The sequence below is a fragment of the Colletotrichum chrysophilum genome (genome assembly GCF_026319265.1).
Source record: "Colletotrichum chrysophilum strain AFK26 chromosome Unknown scaffold_122, whole genome shotgun sequence".
Classification (NCBI taxonomy): Eukaryota; Fungi; Ascomycota; class Sordariomycetes; order Glomerellales; family Glomerellaceae; genus Colletotrichum; species Colletotrichum chrysophilum.
The window spans coordinates 43,143-56,259 of NW_026517409.1; the positions used below are offsets into that span (position 1 = coordinate 43,143).

At 54.8% G+C, this 13,117-nt stretch overlaps 2 protein-coding genes across 2 annotated transcripts; both read right to left on the reverse strand.

The window, feature by feature from the left end:
* Positions 1-1,250: 1,250 nt before the first annotated feature.
* On the reverse strand, positions 1,251-2,380 carry TIF35 (translation initiation factor eIF3 subunit g; the record flags this gene model as incomplete). The annotated part of the gene is made up of 3 exons (XM_053183526.1): positions 1,251-1,475; positions 1,553-2,207; positions 2,361-2,380. The coding sequence occupies 3 exons, from the start codon at positions 2,378-2,380 to the stop codon at positions 1,251-1,253; spliced, it is 900 nt and encodes a 299-aa protein (XP_053032518.1).
* Positions 2,381-3,239: 859 nt separating this feature from the next.
* COL26b_010842 (uncharacterized protein) lies at positions 3,240-5,663 on the reverse strand (the record flags this gene model as incomplete). The annotated part of the gene is made up of 1 exon (XM_053183527.1): positions 3,240-5,663. The coding sequence occupies one exon, from the start codon at positions 5,661-5,663 to the stop codon at positions 3,240-3,242; it is 2,424 nt and encodes an 807-aa protein (XP_053032519.1).
* Positions 5,664-13,117: the final 7,454 nt, after the last annotated feature.

Genomic DNA, 13,117 nt, shown 5'->3' on the forward strand with positions numbered 1-13,117 from the left:
TGGACCATTCGCAGAGTCGAGTCGATTACGTGGTTGAAAGGAATCTAGAGCCAGACCGAGACTTTGCAGACGGACTCCTCGTGCTAGCTCTCGAGCTCCGTCTCGCATCCTTGTCTCGCGCCCATGTTTCCCTCCAAGTCAAATACACACATCTCTACCCCGCCTTCAGGACCTCACTCTGCGACGGGTCTCTCAGCTTCGTGCGCAACCGCGCAGGAACGCGCCATTCCCTCCGGCCCAACATATCGACAGCAACACGACAAGACAATGACGACACATCATCGACAAATACCAACCACAAGGACGACACCATCGACTAAAAGAAGAAAAAGCCCTTCGCAAGGGGGAAAAGAACACAAGAACGACACTCGTAAGCATCGCAATCTACGCTCATGGACAACACATTCGCTTTCCCGCCCTCGAGGCACTCACATTCGCTTCACTACACACACCATCAACCCATTTTCCTTATTCTCCTCGCCTTTTCTTCTTTCCCCGCTCTTTGTTACTTGTAGTACTGCTTGCTCTCGGCAGCAACATTTTACGGCCTTGGACGAGATAATGATGACGGAGCCGACATACAGACGGACTCTCCTTGTAATAAACACACCACAATCACTTGGGCACGTAAAATGGGGGAACCGGCGGCCACGTTTGGGTCTTCTCCCTCGGCGTCTTGTCGAAGGTTTCCATCTTTCTCTGCTTATTCATGTTATTTTTCGACCTTTCCTATGTAACTGTCCTTTGAATGTCTTTGCTCCAGGTTGCTGGAGAAAAGGGGGGCGGGAAGAGGGAGAGGATGGTTCGATGCGGTCAGGACGTCCCTGCATCAGAGATACCTACTTTGCGATTTTTTTTTCTGAATTTGAATATGACGGCATACCTTGAAACAAGAGACTCTTCATGCCGTGTCCACTGTGTGAAAAATTTGCGAATCCCGTAGACTAGGATCTTGTCTTCTTCGTCTCTGAGGTCCTGGTACAAACAGAGCCAACGCGCCATCTAGCCCAACAAGACCAACGGCCTACGCGTGAAGCCCAACACACCGCCGCGACGGGCTACCTATTTCCATGAGATCATGACTTTGCATTTCCGAGAGAGAGAAAAAGGATGAACTACCAAACCCCAGGATGCCAATTTTAATACCGATGCCGTAGCCGTATCTCCAGTAGTAGCATCATAAAAACCGTCGTTACCGCTCCACACCGTTCCCTCTTCAACCACATTGCAACTCCCTCTTCTGCTCGCGCTTAGTTCGCCTTCTTGGCGAACTCGACTCTGAGAATCAAGTGCTTGAAACCGAAACCGTCCATCTTGGCGCAGGCCTTGACGGCATCGCTCCGGTCTGCGAAGCTGATGAATGCGAAACCCTTGGCCAGACCCGTCTCTCTGTCCTTGGCCAAGAACACACGAGTGACCCGACCGAATCGCTCGAACATGTCGCGCAGCTCCTGCTCCTCCGCCAGCTCCGAAACCTGTGCAATTCACAATTAGTAACCCACGTACGAACGACAACATCTGTGAGGGATAAAGCCCAATGGAGATGACTCACGTTGGTAACACGCAGGGTAGCCAGGTCGTCTCGCTCGCCGTACTTGCTGCCGCCCATCCTGTCTCCGGCAGCAGCGCCAGCGGCGCCAGCTCTGAGCGCAGGCGGGACATAGCTTCCCTTCTTGGCCCCCGGGCCTCCAGCAGCAGCAGCAGCAGCTCCCGGCTCGTCTCCCATCCCGGCGGCAACGTCGGCCGTGCCAGTCTCGGTGCCGATCGGGGCCATGGTGTCCTTGTAAGGGCAGCGGGCTGTGAAATGCTCGCCGTTGCAAATACGACACTTGACCTTCTTGTCCTTGAGCTTGTCCTTCATGGCCTGGGCGTTGGGGTCCTCGCCCTGCTCCTTCTCATCCTTGCGCCAGTTCGTGCTAGGCCGGAAGATGATGTTCTCACCGACGGAGGTCGTGTCGGGGGCGGGACCGGCGGGATCCTTGGCGCTGAGGCCGAACTTGGACCATGTCTTGCGCTCGGCGACGCGCGGGTTCACCTTTTCCGTGTGCGTGGTGTAGCGGATGCGGCGAGTCGTCTTCACCTTCTGGCCCTGATCGTTGTAACGGAAGGTGATGATGGTCTTGGTGCCGTCCTTGTTGCTGATGGTCTGGGGCGCGGGGAGGTCGGTGGTGGTCTCGTCGACATCTTCGTCGTCGGCCCAGTCGTGCCTGGACAAAGGGAAAGAAGGGGAAGATCAGCATTTCTGTACACCCATCTCACATGAAGGTTTCCCCTTGGCGCTCTTCCTCTGCACACAACTACTTATCCCAGCGCTATTTCCAGAGGAGGGGGGGTAGGGGGTTCTGGGGGAAATGACTGACTTGGTCTTAGGGGTGGCCATAATGGATCTCTTTCTCTGATTGCTGTCCTATCTCGAAGTTGTCGGGAAGGTGATCACGGGTTCTGGCTCGATCGAATCGTGGGTTCGAGGATTGTCAGTGTCGACGAAGCGGGTTGTCGCGATGTCCGATTTCTTGGTGGGGTTCTTGAGGTGATGAATTTTGTGATTTTCGTGGTGCGTCTCCGAGCTTTAGTGTGGGGCAAGCTCGCTATACCGTTTCGGTTCTACCTGCCGGTTTTTTACCACCTCCGTTTTCATTACTGTGGCAACAAGGGCAACACGGTGGAATGTGGACCGTTTTGTAACGGCACCTTCCTGTAGTTTCCCATTGAAGTCTAATTCGACCTTTGAGTGACAATCCAGATGTGAGTCAGTCTGAGACGAGTCCACGAAACACCAATGTTGTGCACCACAAGACACTCGCCGTCCAAAATTTTCATGTTGAATGCTTCTAGCCTTCCCCGAGGTCATCTCGAGGGGATGATGCTTAGCCCTTCCGCTACTAATACAAAAATGCAGGTCATACACTACGTCAACAGGTGTTATCCCAAGGATATCTACGTCGCCTTCTGTGTCATCCAAACCCCAGCCATGATGTATGCCCACCACCGCCGAAACGGTCCAAATGCCGTCCAGATGGTGATTCATGGAATTGGCCCCTTCTTTCTATCCGTAAACGCCGTTTTGCGCAGCTGAAGGGGTATGACGCAAACAAGGTCCCAAACGTTGAAAAATGACAAAAATAAAATGACGTATGAAACGAAACACCTGTGCCGCCTTAGGCAGTTCTACGGACCGTAACCAAGAGACAGAATCGAAAAGGAAATGGTGGTTCATGATCGAACAAGTGAATGACAAGTCAAGCGTTCTCGCGCGCCTTCTGAGGGATTGGAGGCAGCGCGCAGCTTGGTGGTGGTGCGGGTGGGGGCCCCTCGACGAGCTGCGGCATGCTTCGTCTGCCGAGAGACCTGGAGTCGGCTCGGAGATGCCTGGTCGACAGTGTTGGCGGAGTACTGGGTACTCGGGGTGACGACCTTGACCTCGGTGATACCGAGGCGGTCTTTGGGGATACCAACATGGGAGCAACTGTCCTCTCTTGCTCCGGGCTGGCGCTAATGGTAGAGAGCGGGGAAGAAGCGTCGAAGAAAGTGCTCGGTCTTCTGGGGGTTTGTTGGCAGGCTTTGGGTGAGTGGAGTTGTCCAAACTCGCCCATGGGTGAATGGGCAACGGGTAACTCGTCGACCTCGTTGGCCGAAGGCGTCGGAGGAGTCCTCGAAGGCAGGATGAAGGTTCTAAGCTCCGGTGAGAGGGATGCCTCCCCCGGCTTGTTCAGCGAAGGAGAGCTCGCGTACTTTCGCGGGCTGGTACGAACTGTTACTGTAGCAGCCTGCTCTCTGGGACTGAGACTCGTTTGTCTCGGGGGGTAGGCGGCTAAGCCGTCGCCCTGCTGGGCTGGAGCAACCTGTTGCTGGCCAAGTGAGTCGATGAGGCCTTGCACTGGGGAGGGCTGATCAGCCACCATGGAAAGCGGGCGAGCCATGGCAAGAGCAGTGGGAGGCGGCTTGCGCATGCTTCTTGAGCTCGAAAAAGAGTCCCGGTTTCTGACTTGCTCAGGGCTCGCTGTGGGTGACTTCATGGCGCTGTAGCGCCTACTGATGGGCACGCTGAAGTTTGCAGCAACTTGTGCAAGCTCATGTTCACTGTATAAAGTGGATTGAGGGCGCGACATGGGTGAGCTTCTCAGCTCAAGGTAGCCCGATGTCTGCAGTGACTGTCTACGATCAAGGATTGCCGCGGCGTTGGGCCTCGGCCGGACCGTAGGCACCTCCTGACACGGAGGGGGGAGATCCTCGAGGTAGCTGCTGGCAAAGCTATCGCGAACAGGGGAGCACGCAGGCGAAGAGCCAGCCGAGGTCATGAATGTGCGTTGACCAGATGAGATGTAAGAGAGACGGTTGGTGCTATCCCTCAGGCTCTCCAACGCCCGGTCGTCGTGGGACATGACACTATTGGTGGTAGAGATGTCATCGATGGAGGGTTCGCGGGTCATGTCAGCGTCGATGGAAGAATGGCGTTCGGAGTCGTGCAGCCTGGCCTGCTCCAGGTGAAGGCTGAAATCCGGAGGGAGGACTCGCGAGAACCTATCCGGGTCGCGGACAATCAACGTCCGCTGACTAGGCTGCGCCTTCAGCTGTACAACGTTGTCATCAGCTTTAGGCTTGCCAGTCTCAGAAAGATTCTTCTTGCCGCCAAGCGCCTCGATCTCCCGGCGCAGGACCGTAATCCAGGAATCCATTTCCTCCGCGCTCTCAAAAACCATCAGGAAATTGGCGGCGTGTCTCTTATCGGCGGCGCGGAAGGGAAGTCGGGATAGGAGTGATCGCGAATCGGCAGAAGACATGCCGTTGGATTCCATTGCTGAGGAAACCTGGAGAACCCAATGACGTCCGGGAATGGCATCGCTGACGAAGGCAGCAGAATCCTTACCCAGATGCAGCATCTTTTCAGGCAGACGGTCGAAGTTGCCGTCACCAGCATACTGCAACAGGTAGCCAGAGGTGCAGAGGACGTATATCTTGGATGTCCACTCCAGTCTGGTGGTGGAGATTGTTCTCAGGTGCTTCTTTCTCGCCTTTTCGTCAGGCTGGTCATCGCCAAGGTCGGAGGCGAGGTTCAGCTGGGTCAGGTCATCGCGCAGGCTGATGCTGCCCTTCCTGTCATTGAAACGCAGTATAACGTCGGCCGACGTGGTGCAGGCGGGAAGCTGCGCGTGCTTGATCGCTTGGGGGTATGCTTGAAAGAGTGGTGGGGGATCCCAGGTCGCGAGATTGCCACGAGAGGATCTGCCGGATGGTGTCTGTGACCTAGATCGCTCGGTGGTGGTCGGTCTTCTTTGGATGGAGGAATCGGTGAAAGGCGCGTTGGTAGCCACTGAGGTTGGTCGTGAGGCGGCGCCAGATAGTGTGATTTCGGATCTCATGTAAGGCCAGTGGCTAATTTCGGCCAGAGAAGCTCGGATACTACTTGGTCTTCCGGTGTCGAAGTAGGATGTCGAGCTGTCGATCTCGCGGACATTCTTATTCCTCCCAAATATGCTCCGAAGCCCCAGGCGCGAATCTCGTCTGCTGAGCCTACTTTCTGAGCGCAGAGGAACGCGGTTCTGCTGCTCGGCGGGGGCAGAATCGAGATCTGGAGGTCGAGAGCGGCGTGACTGAGTGGCGCGGTACTGGAGGGTCTCAGCAAAAGTGGCAGCGCTGGGGCTGCTAGGCTCAACGTCGGCCATGGCTTGGTGGTTTGTTCCAGCCAGACGTTGAAGTGGTGTGAAAGTTCACGGAAAGGAGAGGACCAAAGTGATTCCAGGTTCCAGTCGGAAGAGAGCGGGCGGTGACCTGAGTATAAGACAGAGAGGGACGGCGGCGCGCTTTGGCATAACAAGCAGCAGCGGGTGGATTCGGTAATGTAAGTTGAGATGGTAGGCATAAGAAACAATCGAATGTGGCCAGGGTGGTGTGGTAGTGGTGGATCGTGGAACCAAGCTCTCTGTATCCCAGCAAGCAAACTGTCGGAGTAGGGTTGGAAACTATTGACGTGTGATGAGAGGGACGTTGTGGGCGAGTCGAATAAGTTTTTGAGGGCGAAGACTCGGTTGCGTCGCGGTAGCTGGCATGAAGCTGGTTGGCTAGGTGTGTCTCGTGTAGGTGTGTGGGTGTGACTGAGCCGGCAACGGGTGAGTGATGAGAATAAGAATAAAAAGGGTACCGAGCTCGATGAGTAGTAGTGTTCACGGCAAGGTAAGGTTGATCAAGTGAGGGCCCGCCTGACGTACCACTGCAAGAGCCGGACGCAGTTGCAGAGGGAAGAGAAGAGGATAAATGAGACAGCAGGACGACAAACCTCCAAGGAAGAGCAGGACGGACGGGGAGGGCATTCGGGGATATTCATAATAATAATAATAATAATAACCAAGCCAAAGCAAGAGCCATCCTGGAAATGGGGGCCAGCGTGAGCGTAGGTAGGTAGAGTAAGGTCCACGTAGGTAAGGTAAGGTACCTATGTGACATTGAGATTGGTGGATTGCCCGCGCAAGGTACCTAAAGTACCTACCTACCTGCTCAGGTCGGATTAGAGCTGGCAGCAGAGAGGCGCGGGTACCTGACGGCAACCTAAGCCGCCGCCGCCGCCTTCCATTTGGATGAGGTGTGTGGGTGCGGTGCGGTGCGGCGTGAACGTGAGCCGACCTACTTCCAGCTACCTTAGGAGCCCACCTAGGGTAGGCTAGGACGGTGCGGTCGACCTACCTTACGACCTTACCTTACCTTACCTTAGGTAGGTAGGCAGGCACACCTAACAAGAACAAGGACCGTGATCGTTGTTATTATTATTACTATGATTATAGATTGTCGCTCGTCCGCTTTGGCGCCCTCTGATGACGAGAGAGGAGACAGAGACGCCGAGAAGAGAGCGCGTCCGTCGTCCAGGCTGAAGCGCAGGACCCTGTTCCTTGCACCTGCTTTTAGTCTAGGTAAGGTTGCTTCCATTGCCATTGCCATCGGCTCTTCAGTCTGTCCATGTACTGCGTAGAATGTGGTATCTGCACAACGCTGGACGCCTCGCATCTTACATCCTGGCACCTGGTTATCTCACCCTTACCTCTCTGCTTCGGTAAAGTAGCCTATCCCTGTCCGCCCACACGCCCCCTTGCTTGAGTCCTTTCGCTTTCCGGATTTGTTGTCACTACCTTGAAAACAAGTGCCCAGTATCCGTACTTGTGATTAGCAGGTGAGTGCGGTGCAGATATTTTGCAGTCGTAGGGTATGGGTACTGTTCATATGCCATCCCATCCTGCCTACTGCAGCGAACCCAGGTATACAAACCTCTTCTCAACAAGCAATATGCCGGCGGCCGCAAGCGCGGGACAGAGCCGGTAAGGAACAGATGAAAGGCATAGGAAAAAACATCAGACCAAAAAAAAAAAAAAAAAAAAAGACAAGCCAGCAAACACAAAAGCATCCCGCACGAAATAAACTCTGCAGGTGCAGCCTCGGCAAGCGATGCTCTTGACGGGATGGCCAAGTTCGAACCAGCGCGCCACACACACCCCCATCCATCGTCGTCATGTCGGTACTCTCGGACAGGGTCCTTAGGGATCTCGACTCGACGACGGGGTAGTGGGACACCAAATCACCGCGGTAGAACAAAAAATTGACACGGCGATGAAAAACTAGATTGTAAGAGGGTCACTCTGATCTTTGATGATGTCCAGTCTCCAGTCTCCAGTCTCCCGGTCAAAGTCCAGGACAGTTTGGAACCAATCACACGGGAAGCGCAGGAAGCTCTTCCCCGAACGCAGTGACGAGTTCCTGTTCCCCCCAATTGCCCGTCGCCCATCAATCACATCCTTAGCGAGCCCCCTGTGAATCGTTGAGCCCTGGAGGTCCAAGAATCCATCACCCGGATCGTCTGGCCCCTGCCTGTGTTTCTGTGTTCCTGGCCTCTGCTACCAAACTTTGGCAAATGGCAAATGAAGCGTCTTCCCAAAAGAGCGACCGAAGGACAATCCCGACATGGGTGGACGACAAAGAAAGGAAGCAGCAGAAATGAGGCCTGTCGGTTTCGCCGTTGACACACGACACGAAATGACCCAATGCGACACCGGCGGTTGCTGTTCGTGTCCTGTGCGTGTTGGATTATGGATGCATTTTTTTTGTGAAAAGTACGTATCGTCCAGTTTACCTGTGGTATAAAAGACATTTAATCTACCTTGGCAACAGAAGGAACTGTTGTCTATCCGTAGGACTCTGGATGGATTGAACTTGGACGGCCTTTCCCCTGTCGTCCATCGTCCGGGGATGTTTTGAAAGTGTGAGGAAGAAACGCGCCAACGGCCCCTTGCTGTCTCCAGCGAATCCCCGACGTGTAAAATCCGACGGGGCGGACACGTCGAGTCTGCAGGGGAGCAGAGCAACGACGTCCCATTCTAAAAGTGGCATAGATCGGACCTCCACAACGACATCTCTCGCAGCTCGCACGCACAGAGTAAGGTACGCGGTAAGGTAGTGTACTGTAAGCTGCCTTCCATAGGTAGGTTCACAAGTACCCCCCACTCTTCCACCAACAGCACGAGCACGGAAGCTGCTGCCCTGGAACGGTAAGAAGCTCACACCCCACTCCCCCACTCCGGCGCATATGAGCTGGAAAGTACTACCTATGTAAGCGCCTTGTATGTGGGAGAAGAGGAAGAAGCAAAAAGCAAATATATGAGATGGGCCCCAGGCTCAGTCCGAGGAGAGAGAAGAAACCGCGTCGGAAAAGAAAAGAAGGCTAAGAGGAATTTTCACAGGAGAAAAGCAACGAGACACCACGATTGCGGATTCATCATTCAGCTGGTATGTGTCACCCAACACCTCGCCTGAATTACCTAGGTATCCGTACCGACCATCGATCGCACCTTGGCTCGGACAGGCACAGCCTCTGCCATTCACGACGCTCACATTACCTACCTAGGTATCTAAGATAATTAGGTAGGTATGTACGACGACGCACGCACGCACGCACAGCAATGCGAATGCGCTCCTCCCGCGCTTCCTTCACAATTCGTCTAGAACCACCATGGGACCCTCGTGCGCTCGACTAGCTTCGTAGCGCGGGAGCTTTGGCGTTTTGGTGTCTGTCGTGTGATGGTATGACCATTTTCTCCGAGCTTTCGAAACAGTAGCCTGGAACCTCTCCAGAGCTTGCCTCCGCAGGTTCGGTTGAGTTTGCCGGTATTCGTAGGTAGCCACCGGCCGGCGGCAGGGTGCAGGTAAAGTGAGGTGTGAGGTGGTGCAAACCAGGGAACCTGCCGTGCCCGCGAATTAATGAAGATGTGCGCTGCTTGCCCCACGGTATGGCCCCTTCATCATGAGGTAAGGTAATGGAAGATATCCGTAGCCGGCTCTGCTCCCAAGCTGCGCGAAACAAATACAGAAGCCCCTTTGATTTGGAGGTCCAGATTCCCTCGGCATCGCTTTCTCTGGTTGCAAGATTTGAAGATCCTGCGACTCCGCCTTGAATCTCGACCCCCCCCCCCCCTTGCCGCTCAATCCGATTGTTCGTCAGGCAGCCTTCCCCGTCTTCCATTCGTGTCAATTCGATATGGTCCAACACGTCGGCGTCTAGAGACCTCCTAGCCTTTCTTCTCTCTCGGGATTACTTATAGCGCCTCCCTCTTGACACTTGACGAAACACTTATCAACAGCCACTGCCGCCACTTGGACGACATGAACGCCTGCAGATTGCAGCCTGACGACCTCAGTGGTCCAGGCGCCCGAATCCTCTGACACGTTTGCGCCGTACAACTGAAGCGTGGTTAGAGGGAATGGGCAGCGCGAAGCTTGTAAAGGAAATGCATGCGAACCCGCGACCTGGGTGCAGAGTGTACAGATAATACCTACGACATACCTCATACGGGCTTGCGGGATCGTGCGCAAAGGGTCTCCATTGCATGTCTTCATTGACGACTGATGTTGAGCACGCTCAGCCGATGCAGCTGCCATCCGACAATTGCGCTCGCTCTATCCGTAAGCACAGAGCAGGCATTTCCAGGCATTTCCAGGCAACCCGCTCAGGCGGCGACTCCCGGCAGAGGTGTTTCTTGGTGTTGTTCAGACGACTAATGCATCTCCAAACCTTTCTTGCGGAGTCGCGGCTGTCGGACCACAGCGTCGACAGTGCAAGCCAGCGGGAACGCAACAGCAACTTGCAAAGGGGCAAATTATCCCCCTTTTACAGTTGTCCACGGCATTGGGAACCGCGTGATGTTTGTTTATTGTGTCCAAGCTCTCAAGGCGGGCGCCGAGCGGCTCTTTTCGCTCGAGCAATCCCCCATATCATGCCTTCCCTGCCTTAAGTGAACCGACCCTGTTGATACCTTCTAGGTATCCGTAAGGTAAGGTACCTAGGTAAAGTGAGATACTATGTAAGGTACCTTACCAAGGGCTGCTGGCCCCAACCCGGCCACTACTGCCGGACGGGTCCCTGATCTTTGAGCTCTCAGGGCTGGCCGTCAGGTCCTTCCCCGGCCCAACGCCGTTGTCGACACAATTTTCCGCCTCGGAGATGATGTGTGGCAGCCGCCCAGTCAGCTTTCGCCATCCCAGATTCTCAACTAGCAATTACTAAATAACGTCGGCGACGAACTTTTCGCTATCCGTACCACCCGTCCGTTCTCTCGCCTGCGCCTAACCATGACTTGCCCAGGTACATTTGCCGACTGGCCCTTTGAGTCGTCAGGACCCCAATCAACCGTTCGGCCGATAGTGTCGTCACATCCCAACATGGGCCACAGAGTCCTTGGACCTCCAGGGCCTTCGGCACCGCTTGGGAACCGCACACGAACAACATCCAGGCCGGGTGGTTCTCCAGCCAAAGGCAGATCTGGCCTGATGGTCTTCTTTTGGTCAGGCTGTTCCTGCAGTAGCGTCGTTTTCTTGCCCTCCATGTTTATCCCTGCTTATCCACTGGCTCTCGGGGCTCGACCCGGTCTGAGCCCCCCGGTCACCACGGCACCTACCAGCAAGCCGGAACCCCTCGCGTCCCTCCAACCAGGCAGGTCCCTGCTTGCAGGGCCATCGCCGCTCGGAAAGGCGCACCTCGGAGACACACAGAGTACGACTCTGGAATCCACGCGCGCAGAGCTAGTTCGGAGCTGGCGCAGACATCAAAACCCGGGCTCATCCGATCGCCGCGCCGTCTTTACTATGGTAACATGGCATCAGCTTCTCGGTACCGGCGTTGCGTCCCTGCCGCGTGGTGTGGCTTTTGGCGGCTTCAACTTTCGGGACCTCAGTTGGACTGGCCAGCAGCTCCAGCTCACATGCGAGCTACTCGTGAACCAACATGCCTCATCCAACCCGCCAGAGACGAAGAAGGCCAGGTTGTGCGCACAGGGTCACCCACTTGATGTGGCAATCATATCGCCACCATCCTTTGGGATCACACCTGGAGGCCGCCGGATTTGTCATTTCGGTTTCCCACCCATCAATGGCGCTGGTTGTTGTTTTCTTCAACGCAATGGATTTTCAGTAGACCAGGTACTATGCATAGTATGTACTCAACTGCAGGATGGCGAGATCTGTCTTGCCACTGCAGGAAACGCAGCATGCTCGATCGAGTAGCAACTTGCGAAAACGCGAGGCCGTCAAGTCTACAACTATCCAATGCAACGGCTGCATACCATACCAGCCCTCAGCCACAGTCTCATCTTCACATTAAGTCCGCCAGTGGATTCCTAGCAAGTGAGACAAGACATTGGGATGTCGTTGATAGCTTGACGAAGCTACAGGCTGGCATTACATGATGATGTATCTGCAGGTACATCACATTGATTACGTGCCTTACGGTTTTTATCTCCGGTCTGACAACTGAGACCGACAGATCTGAAGGACACTTTCATCGAGCATCACTAAGAATGGTGTCCGGAGACGGACAATGCTGGCCTGCTGTTGGACACGATCCACTCGACGGCTTAACGGCCTGATCCGCGGGTGGCATTAGCTTCTGCGTGCAGTCCGCCAAATGCGCACGTTAGCGCACAGTTGTCAGCCGGATTACCTAGGTAGACGCAAATATCTTTATCTTTCCTGGCTTCTGCAAATCGTCTCGGCCGTGAATGACAGCTATGGCTGTAAACAAATCACGGAAGCCATGTTTGGGGTTCTTCAGGTGTGGTTCCACTTCGTCCTTTTGTCCTTCTGGCATGGACATAGCGGACGGTTGGCTTCACGGGCGGAGACGCCACGATGAATCCGTCGCTGGGCGCTGAACAAAAGGCTGCTGGTGTTCCAGGAACCAGGGCGGTAGTGGAGGATGGGTAGTGGCGGCGGCGTGATCGGCACCTTGCTGTATCGTGTTAGCTCGAGGCGGCGACGGTGACGAACAATCTAGCAACGAGGATCTCCAGATAAGCTTGGGCCCCCGTTGGGCACATGTAGCGGTGGCTTGCGCAAGGTGTTTTCACCTGAGACCTGGAGCAGCTAGAAAGGACGTGGGCGAGCAGACGCATCGGACAGCGGGTAAAGAGGCTTCGCAAGTGTTCTTTCTGACAGGCCGCCATCGAAACAAGCATCTGTTTTTGGGTGCTTTCTCAGGTGGAAAGGCGGTAAGAGTGACGCGGGAAGGAAACATCGAGGTTGAGCTGTAGCCATGCCTATAGGCAGGCCAGCAACAAAGCGTCAACTTGACGAGAGACCTGAGGAGCTCGCTATCAGGCCTCTGGCATGCCCGATATCAGCAGGCGAAAGCCGTCAGCAAATGCTCGTGACATCGCAAAGGCTAGCTGGCAAATCCAGGGCTGGACGGTCTTCCCGGAGACTGAACCTATTGGATGTTTCGTCGACTTCGAAGGGTGCGCCACTGTCGTTCACGGGGGTCAAACTGAAGTCAGGTGGTATGCTGCGAAATCGAGCTGGCTTTATGAGTCAACGTTGGTCACGGCTAGACGCCATGGGATGAGCAACAGGGTTGGACGTTGCTGTCATAAGCTACATATCATGGAGAATTACCAAGATGATATTAGACGGCAGTGGGCATGAAGTACTTACGCCGTAAAGGCGTTCAGATGAATTGCTTACCGTAATCGTTGCTCTTGTTTTCCAACCCTACCCACCGTTTTGGAAACGCTGGGATGGAGTGCCTGAGGCATGCACCAGGCACACTGTGCCCGGTTAGCAAAGAGTTCTAAGGTATCCGTAACTTACC